At 41.9% G+C, this 15,808-nt stretch overlaps 1 protein-coding gene across 3 annotated transcripts in view; it reads right to left on the bottom strand.

The window, feature by feature from the left end:
* ADGRG4 (adhesion G protein-coupled receptor G4) overlaps positions 1–15,808 on the bottom strand; it is a 55,234-nt gene that overhangs the window by 15,192 nt on the left and 24,234 nt on the right. For all 3 annotated transcript variants that reach the window (XM_019536422.1, XM_019536424.1, XM_019536423.1), the window contains 10 exons: positions 14,550–14,644; positions 14,094–14,158; positions 12,576–12,612; positions 11,232–11,257; positions 10,856–11,004; positions 7,892–8,024; positions 7,299–7,417; positions 3,253–3,466; positions 685–850; positions 405–554 (listed from right to left, as the gene is read on the bottom strand). In XM_019536422.1, coding sequence (XP_019391967.1) covers positions 405–554; positions 685–850; positions 3,253–3,466; positions 7,299–7,417; positions 7,892–8,024; positions 10,856–11,004; positions 11,232–11,257; positions 12,576–12,612; positions 14,094–14,158; positions 14,550–14,644 — 1,154 coding nt within the window. The remainder of the gene's footprint in view (positions 1–404; positions 555–684; positions 851–3,252; positions 3,467–7,298; positions 7,418–7,891; positions 8,025–10,855; positions 11,005–11,231; positions 11,258–12,575; positions 12,613–14,093; positions 14,159–14,549; positions 14,645–15,808) is intronic.

Here is a 15,808-nt window from a genome sequence, read left to right as displayed (position 1 = left end):
CAGTCTGTCTCTTGGCTTTTTTGATGTGCTGCAAGTGCATGCCAAAACGTAATGGTCTTAAAGGTTTCCTATCGGCATTGTTATTCCTTCTGCAAGCATTCATAAATCACACAAAGGGAGATCAGGTTTTGTCATTAACCTAGCAGACCACAGTTTCTACAGGTAGTGATCATGGAAGTGGAAAGGGCTAATTAGACCGAACAGCATGCTCCCCACCATGGCACAGATGTTTCTTACTGCACATTTTTTGGTGCACGGTCCCATCTAGCTGTAAATGTGCCAGTGATGTAACTTCCACTGTATAACAGATCTCAGCACCGGGTACTTTCCCCTGAACACTGCAGGAAAAAAGAGTTTATCTAAATGCTAGGTTGCTGCTAGTGCAAGCAAATGGCCATATTTACCACAAAGAGTGAAGTTGTGCCAAAGAAAGTAAACTGGATCTTTGGATGATCTTCTGGATCAAAAGAATGGATCCCCAAGTATTCCCTCATTAATCTTGGCAAAAACACGGAGGCCGTGGACTTTTGAAAGGGCGTTTCTTGTATATCAATCTGTCACAAAGAGATCAGTCTGTCAGAGATATGTTTGCCTAAAGTTTTGTGGCTGTCATACAACCACAGAACTGCTGTTTTTTGCACTTGGGTACAGCTTGCAGTCTTATTTCATATGCTTTCCTCTCACCTTTGGATCTGTGCCTCTGTTATATGAGGTAACCCCAAACGCCAGTCCTTGGAAACTGCTAGGATCTGGATGCATCACAACCAAAGCCAGGGCTGCCATTATTATCGATGCATTCCTCCCAGGATAGGTCATTCTGTAACCTATCTGTTCAATTGTCCTTAAGACCCTTTATTGAGTACAGCAGCAAGAAAAAGAAAGACACCTTGAAAAATTTCTACTATGAAGACTTTCCCCACCCAATCAGCAGGAGATTTGTCTGGGTAAGGATTGTGGCTGAGTCCCACATGGTCATATTACATATTACATATTACTGCATTAAACTGGCAAGTCTTATGGCTATTTAAAAATGGAAATGGAGAAAGCTAGCTCCATTTATCAGCTGGAAGACCTGACAACAAAGTACATGCCCCATATTCACTTTTCTGTTCAGCCTCGATGGAACTGGTTTGCCAGTCTGAGACTGCAGCATTGGAAAAAGGGTATTTTTTATTTGGAGAGCACATAGAAAGATGCCCTGCAATCATAGCCTGGATGAAATCTGAACTCTGCCTCCTTGAGCTGGTCTCGCTTTCTAAGACACCATTTCAAAATAACCCTGCTTCAGATATATTTCATCAGGTCCAGGTGAACTAGGATTCACTGTGGGAGTCATCAGGTGGCTCAGCATTGCAAAGTCTATTCTAATGTTTCCCGAAGCATCTGGATCCAAGATTTTGGTCTGTTATCAGGGTATCATGCCAGCACTTATGGAATCATTTAGGGACAGATATTTCTGAGAACTCATCATCATCATCATTCCCTCTGGCTCTTCATCAGCCGCTGGAACCAGATGGACCAGTCCATGCATCACCCTTCTAGCACACCTTTTCTGCACTTTATATAATGAATGAGGCTGAATTATGGAGCATTAACACACCAGGGGGTTTCTGCCTGGAGTCATTTAAAATTATTATTATTAATTTGTAATAACTAGAGTCTCCAGGTTGTAATAGGACCGTAGCACACACATGTGCTAGACGATGGTCTCTCTCCAAAATTGTATAGTCCCAATGAGAAGCGTTCTGTATAAAAAGAATTCCTTGGGCTTCTTCACTTTTTGTACTTGAAAGCACACCCTGTAGAGCAAGGCTAGTTCTGTGCTGGTGGTAGGCACAGTGCCCACCCTGCACTTTGCAGCGTGGATGACCTCTGTGGGGTGGAGAGTATTGCTAGAAGGATCACAACACCACCCTCCACTTTATGTCTGGCACATTTCACATACTATTTTGGCATCTTTTCCTTTCAGGCTTCTGCACTGAGAAAAACAATGCACATTTTCCCACTGTAAAGAGCTCAGCAGTCCCATGCACTTTTCCCCAGCCAAAGAACAAGACACGAAAGCATCATTTTCTTTGGAAATGTTGTTACAGGCCAAATAGGATCTGAGCCTGGGAAACCTGCAAATAGCAGCAGTCTGTAAGTCAGAGGGGGCTGGAGATACGAAAAGATGCGAATCTGGCGCTGAAGGACATGCAGATACTAGAGGTGTTGGTTGTAGCTGTCTTGGTCTAAGGACACAGGCAGACAAGGTTATTTGGGTAAATCCAATATTCTTTATTAGACCAACTCAAATAGTTGGAAAAATTCTCTTTTGCAAGTTTTCAGGTATAAACACCCTTCTTCAGGCAGTGGAAGTGTCATGCAGGTACTAGTGCCTTTATCAGGCCAGTTTTAAAAGCTGGTGTCTGAAGGTAGGTTCCTAAGTCCAGCCACAGCTGTCCAAGCAAGAAACATGATTTTCAGCGGTATTGAGCCAGCCACCTGGCTAGGACTTTTGAAACCCCCCCACAAAAGGAACCCAAAATGGGCTTTCAGCACCTGTTTCTAAAAATGTTTGCTGAAACAGGCATCATCTGCATGAACCCCAGGAGTGTATCCTGCCCACTTCACCAGGATGGCTTCTCCCTAATTTCTGGGGGTCCAAGCTGAGATTGCCAAGAATATGGCCAGTTGTAGTGACCTTTGTGAAACACATGCTGGTGACAACACTGATTGTCAACACTCTTTTCTCAGATCAAGCCAGATTTTAACATTTTCTCTACATCTTCTTGGAGTGTGATATCCATGGGGCAGACACAAGAGTGCATCCTCCATGTTTGTGCAACCCTTGGAAGCAGCAGCAGCTGAGATATTTAAACAAATTGGCCCTAAACTTTTTGTCCTATGTGGACATCTCCAGACACACTTTGGATCAGCCAATACAGTACGTAAAATAATTCTCGCATGTTTTTCTCTGAACATTTGAAACCTTGAATTTCTCCTGCCTCTTAGGGTTCTCTCTGCTGCACAATATTGAGTGCCCACAAGATTAAAACCAACTGAATCAGCCACATCTTCCCATAAACATGCAAGCCTGGGGAATATTACAACATTCGAGATACAATCACCATCTCTTCTCATGTGGAAAAATCATGGAATAGCTGCATTAGGACTCAAGATTTTTTTTTAAACCAATGAAACGTATAAATCATTCCTTAATACTTTCATTTGGCTTTGTGCAAGTGAGTTTCAGGCAGTTATTTAACTTACTTGTTGGTCACTTTGTGCAAACTTTCGGTATTATTTTGTTTCAGCAAAACATTTTTCAGTATTTCTAGTGTGGTCTGTGCCAGCGTCATGCTTATCTCACTACAGTTTGCAATGTCAGCAACTGTATCTACGATGATTTTCATTTCTTCTGCCTCCAGTTGTGTAAAGTTTATAATCAGATTTAAAATGTGCTCTGCAACATCCTGTGCATTCTCTGCAATAGGTAAAAAACCATAGGTGTGACTTATATGACAAAATCCCAGTGCAGCTCCAGTGTTCAGCTGACATCAAACAAATGTGTGCCTCTACTGAACTGGCCTGTGTAAGAACAAATGTTTAATAATTAGTTAAAGATTGAAAGATTTGAAGTTTCTAAATCAGAAGTGAAACCAGGGGGATGCAATGGTGCAGTTGCACCTTCCCTCTTTGATTCCTGGCCCACTGAAAGCATAAAACCGACTGCCTGGCAGTGGCAGCAGTATTTCTATTCAGGCAGCAGGGAGGGAGTCAATTGGCTTCATGGCTCATTCAAATCTACCTGTTTCCTTCTAAACACTTCATTCCACAGGTGTTAATCACCTTCTCTTCCTTTTAATGGTCTTGATGTTCCACCGATTAACCTAACATTTCTTCTACAGTTCTGCTGTCCAGTAGCTGCTCCTGGTCATGTAGCTCCTATTTTACAGCCCTGAAAACTATTTTTAACTCTACCTAAAAGCATTTACTCAGGCATGAAAATGTTAGCTCAGGTGAATATTAACTCAGGTATGCAAATACCTTTCAGTGAAGTATTGGATGCCCTATCAAGATGCTCAAGAAGGCTAGAATGTTTTTATGCATTTGAAAAAGACGTACATTAAACTCTAGTGACTACAGGACTAATAAAACAATATCTTTTGATTATCTTTTGCTTAGTTTGTTGTGCTTTTTTAATACATGATATATGATGTATCAAATTAATGCACATTTCAGTGAAGATGCACTTGTTCTTCCTTCAATCTTAAACTAAATACTATAGCCCTTGGACCCTAGCATATTAGTAAAGTTTCTAGTTTCTTTTTACATGGAGAAAAATGTGTTGTGTTGCATTTGACGGTGCACCAAACCACTTGCACCCCCCTTTTCCAAATAATGGATCTGCCTATGTGTCTGATCCAGAAGTTTTGTTAAATTATGTAATAAACAACCCTAGTGCAATTAAAATGATTTCTCTAAGATTCTATTGCTAGCAGAGCTCAATTATACATAAATTTAAATACACTAGTAAACTATATGCATACATTAACAAGGACATACACCTCAAGATAGCAGTGATCTGCTCTTTCTTGCATCTGGTCCATTTCTTTCTGAAGAACTCTGATTTCCAGTGCAAAGATCTTGATTTTTTCCTTCATTCATCTTTTCATTTTGGCCCTTTGATAGTTCTTCTTCATTGAAACGATCTCATTTCAGCCATAAAGAGACATCAGATATATCAGAGGTATGTTAAGCATATACTTCTGAGGTTTTAATTCTGTAATGGAATAATACGTCCCCATAGGTCTGTGTTCTGTTTTGCTTCCTTCTGTTTAACCACTTTGGCCTACTCAGGGAAGTGAAATAATCGGCAGTCCCTCAATCCAAGCACGATCTCTACGTAATTAAGAGTCCCATCCTTGAGCCACAGACCCATCTGCAGAAACTGCAGGTCTTTCCACAGGGAAGAGTAGGCTGCAGGCTTCAGGCTCCTTTTCCTTCCCCTCCACTCCCTCTTCTTTGCTTCAAGGGCAAGACACTTTACTTGGAAACAGGCTGCCACTTGGCTGAGGTTGCAGCACCACTGGAGTCAGTTGGCAGTCAGCTCCTCCCAGCTTTTGATGTTGGCATCTGTTTTCTTGAGGCCTGTCTTCAATGTGTCCTTGTAGCATTTCTTCTGGCAGGAGTATTGTGGAGTTCACTTTTCCCAGTGCACAAATAGGCTTGGGGAGGTGAGTATGTCAGAGGCATGGCATCTGCTGTCTATGGAGCAGTTCCATAGCTGATATTCCAGTCACTGGAACTGGCTTCATCACTGGAACAGGAGCTGCCATTTAACATTCAGGGCTGTTTATTTTGTATATAAACCTAGTCAACTGGCTTCATGACAAGTCCAAATAATATTTTGTTCAACAATGAGCTGGTTTGGAGTTTGCCTCTTCCCTATTCAACACTGCACAGTCCCTCCAGAATAACTTGGCTGAGAGCCGCCTAGGCACCATACATAGGCAAGTGACTTTCATCCCATGTGAGCAACAAACTGGATGAGCATGTCTGCACGCAGGGTGTGTCTACACAAGACGCTAAATGCACCGTAGACTAATTCTACTGCACATTAGTGTATCGGGGAAAAGCTGTGGTAATGCACTAATGCACAGTAGAATTAGCCTACTGCACATTAGTGTATCGGGGAAAAGCTGTGGTAATGCACTAATGCACAGTAGAATTAGCCTACTGCACATTAGCATCACTAAAAAACTGTGCACTGGTGCTAACTGTGCAGTAGCACTGGTTACTGCACATTGAGTTAGGACCTGTTATTACAGGTACTAAACTTAATGTGCAGTAACTATGGCACATTAACGCATGTGTAGACATACCCACGGAGGACTCTGAGCTTAAGGATCTGAGATTTGGTCTTAATTGTCTTTCAATAATGCTAAATTATTGGCTTCCAATATACTGCTAAATGATTGCTTAAAAACAGAATGTGTCAATTAGCTGTCACTTCATCTTGCACAGCAAATTTTCAAATATCAGATCAAATTTTCAAGGGACAGAAAATAAAGCTGTTCTAATTCAGAGTCTAAACTATGGAGGAAATAATGGTAAAAATTATTGATGAACGTTTATTCAAACTCCAAGTGAATTTCATTTCAATCGCATTCACAAGACTTTGGCTTTGTTTCCTATGAGCATTTGCTTGCTCAAACTTTCCTGGCACAAAGACATCCTAAAAGCGCATGCTTAGCATAGATACGCACAAAAAGCAGATTGTGGCTTTTCCATGGTGGAAATTTGCTATTCGACATTCACATTCTGCTCCTCTTGCTGCAAATGCTCTACATCCACTGGGTTCCACATCACATATGAAGTCAGCATAGCTCTATGTAAGCACAGAGGCCCTTCACATGGCTTAGTTTGCTGGATCAGTGCCTGGTTAGTTATATAAGCCACATAATATTGTCTCTGTTTCTTCTTCGGGTGACTGATGCAGCTATTTGTCATGACACAATATGCAAATATCATCTAATGATATAAAATGGATCCTTTTTTGTACATTACATCAGTTACAGCAGTGCTTCTCAAAGTGGTGGTCCGTGGACCAGTGCTGGTCCGCGGGCCACTGGTTGCCAGTCCACAGCAAGTTGCCAGGAAAGAAAGAAATATATTTTCAGAACCATAACATCGATATGTCACAGCACCACAGTTCGTACGTTCCAACACTCCAGGTGATGTCACGTCGTGCAAGGTGAGGAAAGAGAAAGAAAAGGCCAGTCGCGCATTTGTGTAGCGCTGTTACATGCAGTTGCTGCCACCGGCTGAACTGGGCACCGGTCCCTGGCCCACTGGAAAAAAATTGCTGGTCCGCCACATCAGATAGTTTGAGAAGCACTGAGTTACAACATGGTATTCCAGTGGTCTATGTAGAGTTATGCTTCACAGTTTGAATGATCCACAAATGAAAGGTAGTGTGATGTGTTAACAAACAATTTATAAACAGGATAAAAAGGTAAAATCCATCAAGTTATTCATTGTGACTTGTTTATTTAGTTCCAAAAACTGAAATATTGAGTCAAGATAAAAAGCGAAGTCTCAGAATGACAGTCAGAGAAGGCTGAAGCAGGGCTGCAAAAAAATTTAATATTAAACAGAAAACACTCTACAATGAACAAGTGAGCGTGCCATGCATAAGAATAGTTACTGCTTCCATGTCTCAGATACTTACACAGACAAACCATTTAAAAATGTGTTATGCAAAATTTGTTTTCCTTTGTTCCATTGTATTACTAAACTTTCTGGAACCTTACCTTCTGTTATGGTGATATATTTAAGATCCAGAATATTATTTGGAAGTTCTTTCAGTAATTTGCATACAGACAGATCTGGTCTTTTCCAGCGAGCTTTCCCATGCTCAATATTAATTATACTAAGAAAAATAAAAGCAGCAAGCATTATGTTAATTGAAAACAAATATGTGATTTTCCATGGTTTTATTGGACTTGCAAATAGAGAGCTGCAAACATTTAACTGATTTATTTGTTTTCAAAAATAAATTTCAGGCCCAAGCCCTGGTGCAGTGTCCAGGTAGCATATTGCAAGCATCAGCTCAAGCCGCAAGGCAACTTGAAGTTTATCTAATATAGAAGGTGTTCTGTGTTTGGGGTGGTTTAATATATTATGGAGTATCTACTCATCTCTAATGAAGCAGAAGATTGGCTTCCCAGGGTGTCCCCTTAAATATGGTGCAGTGCAGGAAGAAAAACATGGGGACTGAGGTCCCTTCTACAGACCATGCTACTTTGGCAGTCCCCTCCTATCTTGTTCCTATTGTGTTCCCTTTTGCTGTCCATGCAAGGATCTGTGTAATCAAGGATAAAGGGAAGATGATCTTCTCACTTACCAATGCCTATTGGCCAACTGTTGAGGATTTTTCGTGCAGTTGAGTTCAGTTCTGCCAGAAGCAGTAGTCAGTGGCCACAGGTAGGTCCCTTTGTATTCTGAATGTGTGGGGTTTCCTGGGCAGTTTCCTGGATCTAAGAACAACATTTTTAGAGCTATTCTTCATAAAGGTTGCCTGAGCTAAACGGATGCTTCACTGACCCTCATCCTAACTAGGCTAGATATTCTTTCCTACTGGAACACCACTATAATTTTTGTCTCTGCTGTTGCCTTGATGGGAATTTTACATGTTTACTTGACAAGTCTCTTTTTTTACCTACTGTTTCCCCTGAGGCACTTTTCCTCTTAGTCTAATGAGTTCAGTTCTCTGCAAAGATGCTGGATTGTCAGCACAGGAAATTACATTTAATCACTGAGTACATACAGCGCCATAAGGGACACTGCAAGCTTCTTTGGTAGATCACCTGTGTGGAGAGTGAAAAAAGTTAACTCTGTTATTGACCCCTGTAGCACTTCCCTCACTATCTTCCCCCTACCTGGTCCATAATATTTCTCTAGCATTCCTTCATTACCCACTTAGTAGCTTTTCAACAAGGACTATATTTTCAATGCTGTACTCTGTGGTTGATTTTTTGTAGTAGTCTTTTTTTATTGATGAATTGTGTCAAAAAAGTTTTTGAAATTCAAGGATGTGCTGGGTGCATCTACATGAGACGCTAAATGTGCATTAGACTAAGTCTACTGCTCATTAGCACATCACGCAAAAAGCATGCTGTGCTCGTGCACAATAGACAGTCTAATGTGCATTAAGTGTCACAAAAAAAATTCATCTGTGCTAATGCGCAGTAGCACTGATTACGGTGCATAAAGTTAGTACCTGTTATGACAGGTACTAAACTAAATGTGCCATAATTACAGTGTATTAATGAATGTGTAGACATTCCCACTATTCCTCTCTTTTCTCATGTCTACTTCTCGATATTCAGAGGTTGAAAAGAAGTATATACAAGTCAATGAAAAATGTTGTTAGCAAGCCAGGGTATGATCTAGAACCCAGTGAACTCAACAACAGGTTTGCTGCCCACTTCAATGATCCTTACACCTGGCCTCCTGGAATCAAATATTATTTGCTGCTATAAATTTTCCAAATGACTTTGGCAGTGCATCTACAGAGAAGTTAGGATGTAATCACAAACCTGTGACCTAGAACAAGATGAATGTAGTATGTGGTTCACAGGGGACCTTGCAGCTGCAAATAAGTTAATTCTTTTTTCTTTTTTTTTCTTTTTCTCTACAGTGGCCATGTCTGCATGAGATACTGACTGCGCAATAGCCTGAGACTACTGCACAGTAATGTCATGTAGTTTAACCCATAATGTGACACTACTGCGCAGTAGTCTCAGGGCTACTATACAGTAACATCACAAAAATGGCGTTTGTCAATGATACTGTGCAGTAACTCAGGTTACTGAGCAATTTTGGTACATGTTTATATAAGTACCAAATGACTGCACAGTAACAACTGCGCAGTCAATGTCTTGTGTAGACACAGTCAGTATGTATTTCTGGAGGACAGCAAATATTGTAAGTGGAGACACAAATAGTGAAAGTGGCATGCTCAAGACCATAGACCGTAACTTAGTTCCCTGTGCTGTTCTCTGGCACTTATTCAAAAACACATTCTACATTACATGTGATTCAAACCCCATATAGCAAAGATTAGTCAAGCCATCATTTTGAGGAATTTTGACTCATTTGAAGTTCACTCTCCAATTCCTCCCACCTCTAAAAAGTGTGTTTTCATGAGAAGAGCAAAACAGTTGAAGAACTGAGGGGCAATCTTCTCCTAGGGATGCTACATTCTTTATTGTGGGATTTAATGACACATCAACAGTAACACCAGTAAGTAGGAGTTTTAGTTCTGGTGATGAGCATATGTTCCCATTTTAATAGCCATCCCAGACCTCCACTTTCACACCTTTCAAAGGGGTTCACATTCAAGATTCTGCCCTAAGTCAAGCACCTAGTAAACCATAACAGCTATCAATAAGCTGCATCAATAACCATAACAGGCCAAATTCAGACCTAGAGTCATGTCTAAATGTGCGCTTTACTGGCCGCATCTACATGAGATGCATACTGTGGAGTAGCTCATTAGTACTGTGCAATCGCTTGTTACTACTGTGAGGTAGTGTTGCCATCCATGAACTGTGACATGACACTACCATACAGTAGTACTGAGCTACCGTGCAGTAAGCATCACTAGGCAATTGTGCCAGGATGCTGCTATGCAGTAACTCCAGTAACTGCACAGTCATTTAATACTTGGTTATGCAAATACCAAATGACTTTGCGACAACAACTGTACAACGGGCAGCTCGTGTAGACGCGCTCCCAGTGAAGTACAATAACTTACTCTGCAGTAAAGCATCACCGTCTACATGTGCACTGCAATTAGGGCACAGTAGATTAATTTACTCCAGCGTAGGATAGTGCCATCAGACACAGGTACTACCTGATCGCAGAGTAAAACACTGTGCTTAAACTCATGTGTAGATGGTGACATCAGGATTAATCTACTCTGGCTCAATTTGTGCCAGAGTTTATTCAGTCACATTAATTTCACATGTAGATGAATCCAGGGTAAGCAGGTTCCTTGAATGATACAGAAACCACTTGCACCTTAACACGTGGAATGAAGCACTGTAACAAATTACTGATTTGAGAGCCTTGACATCCAGGCTGAGTATCTATTTCTCAGCAATGTCCTCAAGTCAAACCACCAGGTTTGGAGCTTGCTGGAGGAGGAACCATTACGTAAAATTTTGTGACCTGTGTGATGTTAGGAGTGAATCTCATTGATCATAAAGCTCCTTTCTGACCTCTTTTTCAATTTGACCCAACCCTCTCATAATACTTGTAAATCTAGCAACAAATATTCAATAGCACATAATAAAAATATTACCTATTGGGGCAACAGTCACATTGTCAAGTTCCAATGAGAACGACAGTCGTCTCCCCACACGCGTGCCAGTCAACAGCTGTCTTATCTTCTCAGTCAGTACTTCTTGTGTTTCAGAAGATTCAACCTTTACAATGGCTTTGGAGCCATAGCTACAAATACAAGATATATTACTTTATCACTTTCAAGGAGCTTAAGCCTCTTCCATAATTAAAAAATACTAAAAAATAATTAATGATTTAAAAAGAAATAACTAAATAAGGGTGATCATCATATTACCAGACCATCACCTACAGACTATATAAATGTGAGGGTGGGAATTGAAGCACGCAATGACATCAACAGCGATGCAAATGCAACTCAAGAACATGGATCCTACCTTCGGGAGTTCTGCTTTTCCTCCATCTTCAGCTGACAAGACAAAACAATAGGTTAGAATAAGGTTAGGAAGCTGCAGTTGGCTTTAATGTAATAATACTTGATTTCAGTGAAAGGGAACAGCAGCAACTCGATACCCTCATTAGATTGCAGCCACTTGCTTGAAATGAGTATCTTTCTACGTGCAATAAGAATACTTTGCAATTCACAATATCTATTGGGTGCTGTAGCAGGACACTAAGGTGCCTGCTACCTTGAGAGCAGAGATAAGGACCCAGGTGCAGGTTGCCGAGCCAACCAGTTAACGAGGGTAAGGATTTACACCTGCCTGGTCAGCTGACCAGAAGGGCCAGGGCCTGGTGCCTATATATATAAACCACAAGTCTGAGGCCAGGGTGTGTGGGCTGCTGGCCACCAAGGGAGAGGGAGCTCTGGCTATGTGAGTAGAGAGGAGAAGCTGGACTGCACGAGCAGGGCGATACGGGGGGAAGAGACAGAGTACCCGTCGGGTGGCTCGAAGGATGTTACAGCTAAGCATCTAGAATTTGTTATAGCCCAGGGGCTTATGCTTTGAGCTTGTGGTTTACACCGGAGGACTGGGTGAGGCTATTAGGGGTTGGAGAAGGCCTCATAGGGGCTCCACGGTAGCGTGGGGACCCCGGCGCCAGAGAGGGTGCCGCTCAGGTCAGCCCCGAGGAAAAGGGGAGCGGAGAATCGGAGGCTAGGTAAGGCTGAGGCCACCTGAGCCCAGCAGGGGGGCCGAGACCCCAAGGAGGAGAGCTGGGGCCAGGCATGGCTATGGCCACCTGAACCCCAAGGCTGCAGTAACCCCCGAGCAGGGGGCAGCGAGAAGCCCGAGCGCCAGAGGGAGCGACAAAAGCGAAGCTGACCAAACAACGTCCGGTACATCTGCGAGGCTGGGGGCATGGTAAAGGGGTGGTTGGAGCCACGCATAGCCCATAAGGCTGGGGTGCCCAGGAACACCCATTAGCACTTCACTCACCAGTTACAAACTCAGCACACGCCTGACTCCCTTCCTGGACACCCAAACCCCTTGCCTTGAAATGAAACTTAAGCCAGGACTGCAGGAGTCTAAAATCAGACAGTGTTCAGCTGAGCTTTCTCCAAGGGACCAGCAGGAGTTATAAAGTTCATCCCTGAGTTAATCTGATCTTTACAGCTTCTCACCACCCCTGAGCAGGGACAATACATTTGAATGTACAGTGTCTCAGGGTAGCTACCTTTCCGCCTGCAGCTAAACTACGTTAAGAGGAAAGGTAAGGAAAAGCATGTTGTGGTGGATTTTGGTATCTGAAGACAAGTTGACTTCTTGTTTCATATGTACCTGAGCCTTCTTCTGGACACGTCCTTCTGTCAAAGCCCTGTAAGCAAAGCAAAAGAGAGTAAGTATTCCACAGCAAACATAATGATCCACATCATGGACGTTGGTACCCAAAGAAGCTGCCACGGATCATGTCCCCCCTTCCCAGAACTGCCTGTTGTACCTTTAGGAATATTTACTACATTAACGAATTGCTGGTCAGCCAGGAGCATCACTGATGTGCATCTTATAAGAGCCTTTTTGACCTTCATGGCAATGGCACTGATGGAGCTCACAACCCCCTGTCCTAACCACTGGAGTTAGAGAAATCCTTGGTCTAATATAAGATATCACATCTACCCGAAGAACCTCGCCCTCCTAGCAGCAGAGGTTTATGAGAAACCCAGCAATGCTGGTTCTGTCCAGCAGAGAGCAATGGAGCATGTCGTACCAGCCACTTCACTACAAAACCTTCCTTCCAAATCAGGTTCGTGTACTTCCACAGCTGCACATCGTAACCAATTCATACTTCTCTACAGAGCATGTTGCTTTAAAAAGCTACTTAGCCAAACAAATCAGACTAATCAAAATGTTATGTAAGATGCCTTCATCATTTTCGTATTCTTTACAAGCCCTTCAGTTTCGCTTTGAAAAAAGTTTAATCCCTTAATTCCTAAGAGATTTAAGTACTGCATCTTGTATATGATTATACAACAGATGCACAGGGCCAGACACTTTAAATCCTAATCTCTCGCTCTATTTATTCCACATTCTGCCTTTATGCTTGCCTCTGTGGTTTTCAGAATCAGACACACTATGCAGTGTTTTATTTTATTGGTGCAACCCAAAATCTTCCCAAATCAAGGGATGTTTGGGAAACCAGGAGAAGAAGCAAGAAGTCGGTATGTGCATGTTGATAAATAATATCTCAAAGTCCGTACAAGTCCTGGTGCTGTCAGTATAGCAAATGATAGGCTCTGTCCCCACCAGTAAAACAGAGATATACAAATACGTGTTTCTGAAGTATCATGCTTGGTACATTATTTCTTAATGGGACTTTGCACCAGTAAATCCTGCAGTAGATTCAGGCATTCAGACTTCAGGCATTCAGATGCTGGTATGATGAGAGCTATGTAAATACTGAGCCAGACAGATTATCTGTAGCCCACCATGGTTCAGGACCCTACACCCCATTTCTGAATGTTCAGGATCTTGACCTTGCCGAGATTCACGCACTCCCCTACCCCCACCCCCACAGCAGTGAACATTCATACCTTCTTAACCCAGAATGTGAAATGAGTTCCCAACTTGGCCCTCGGTTGTCAGCTTCCATTACTCAGGATGTGAGAAAACAGGAGTATTGGGCCCAAAAGGCAGAATTTGAACCCTTCTAAAGGTCATAGGTGGCCGGATGTGGAGTCCCAGCTTATCCCATACTAATGAGAGGGGTCCATGACAAACCGTGGATCTAGAACTTGATTGGAAACTCTTCTAAAGTTGGAAGGTTGTGGTGCAAATAACTAACTACAGTCGCACACTTACCTGCCTACTGTCTGTATCTTGTAATTTGTAACAACAAATTCAGTGCCAGACAATCTGTCATTAAGCTGGAAGGTAACAAATAAATAAATAAAAATACAAACTGTAAAATAGAGGAAAGGAACCAAAGATGAAATAACAAAATAACTCACATGCCAAGTTTTTAAGTAGGCAAGACCTGCATGTAAATTCAATTCATGCAACACCTTTCATCAAAATTATGAATTTCAAAGGAAAAGGGCAGATTTTTTTTTGCCAAAACATTGGCAAAATGTGTCCTCTTTTTGACAAGCTCTAATTTTAACCTGTCAAGCAACAGGATTATGAAATCTCATGCTTTTTCTTTTTCTGTGAACTGAACACTCCTCTGTAACTTTGCTGGAGATTGAGAATCTTTTATTTAATTGTCCTCATCCTCTATCAGTTATACAGAAGGAAAGGAAAGTCAAAACTACTTACCCAGGTTTCAGTAACGTTCCTTACATCATAATAATCAGGAGGTCTCTGGGGTTCATGGGTAACAGAAAAGTTCACCTGAATGTTGTAGAAGGTAACTGCAATAATGGAAAACGCTAGTCAACACACACACACAAAAAGCTTGTGTTCCTGGTCTCTATATCCTCACATACGAGATCTTCTACTGTTGTTTTCAGTCATTTTGGAGGCACCTGAGCTGTGCCACCCTCAAGGGAAGTTGGATGCCTAGTTCTGCAATTCCTCTTTACAACCCAATCCCCCTCCCCTCTTCCCCCAGTACTCAGATCCTTGACTTTGCCAGGGTCTGCCTGCTGAGTGCTCACTGTAGAATCGGGGCCTTCAGCTTTGGGGGTTTGGGTCAGGACTTTTTATTCTACTGTGCCTAGCATATTTGTACTATGACTAGGACCTTGAGGGCCCCCTGGGTATTACAGTAACACAAAAATAATCTTTCCACACAGGTTTAATTCACAGAAACGAGTCACAAAGGTAGATATAAAGTGATTGCTTGTTCTGCTTTTGTGACACTGAAAAGGCAAATGGCATCTCTTCCTTTTTATGCACATGATCATAAAGCTCAATCATGTTCTGAGATAGGCAGTAGTTATCTGGCCTTCTGGCTAATGTGTAACAGGAAGCTGCTTAAATTGCTTTTCTAGGAGAAATATTTAATCCCAGCAAAATGTTGTGTACTAAACGTAGCCTAGGATTCCTGGAATAGTCTTTGTATAAACGTACATGGCTGGAACCAACAGCCAGATAATTATCTGCAGATACCTTCAGCAGCTATTTTTGTGCCAGCAGTGAGCTGCAGATGGAAATATTACTAATTACAGTCTAAATACCTGGTTTAGACTAACAGGTAGCTAGACAGGTATCTACTAATACAGACGTGCTTGCCAGTTTGCATCAGCAATGAATTTACATGGAAAACAATGCAGGCAGAGCTTTTAGCAACTTGTAGGCTAGGCCTAACCTACAAGTGACCGAGAAGCGATATAAAAATCACACACCCAAAAATCAAACTAGAGAATCTATTTTATGTCCCTTTTTAATTTATAGATTTAATTTAATCATTGTAAATAACGTTTCCATTCATTTTAAGCAATGCTCTTGAGTGGCTGAGCAATGCTCCACAAAACTGCTGGCTCTACAGCTCATGGAATTAAGAAAGACAGGGGTGCTAAGAACATTAAAGGGCAGGGTCAAGTGTGCCCGAACCATCCCTGAGAGACATTTGT

Source organism: Crocodylus porosus, unplaced genomic scaffold (assembly GCF_001723895.1).
Source record: "Crocodylus porosus isolate Cpor-Errol unplaced genomic scaffold, CroPor_comp1, whole genome shotgun sequence".
Lineage (NCBI taxonomy): Eukaryota > Metazoa > Chordata > Crocodylia > Crocodylidae > Crocodylus > Crocodylus porosus.
Note: the sequence above shows the minus strand (reverse complement) of the source record. Positions and strands in the feature narration are given on the sequence as shown.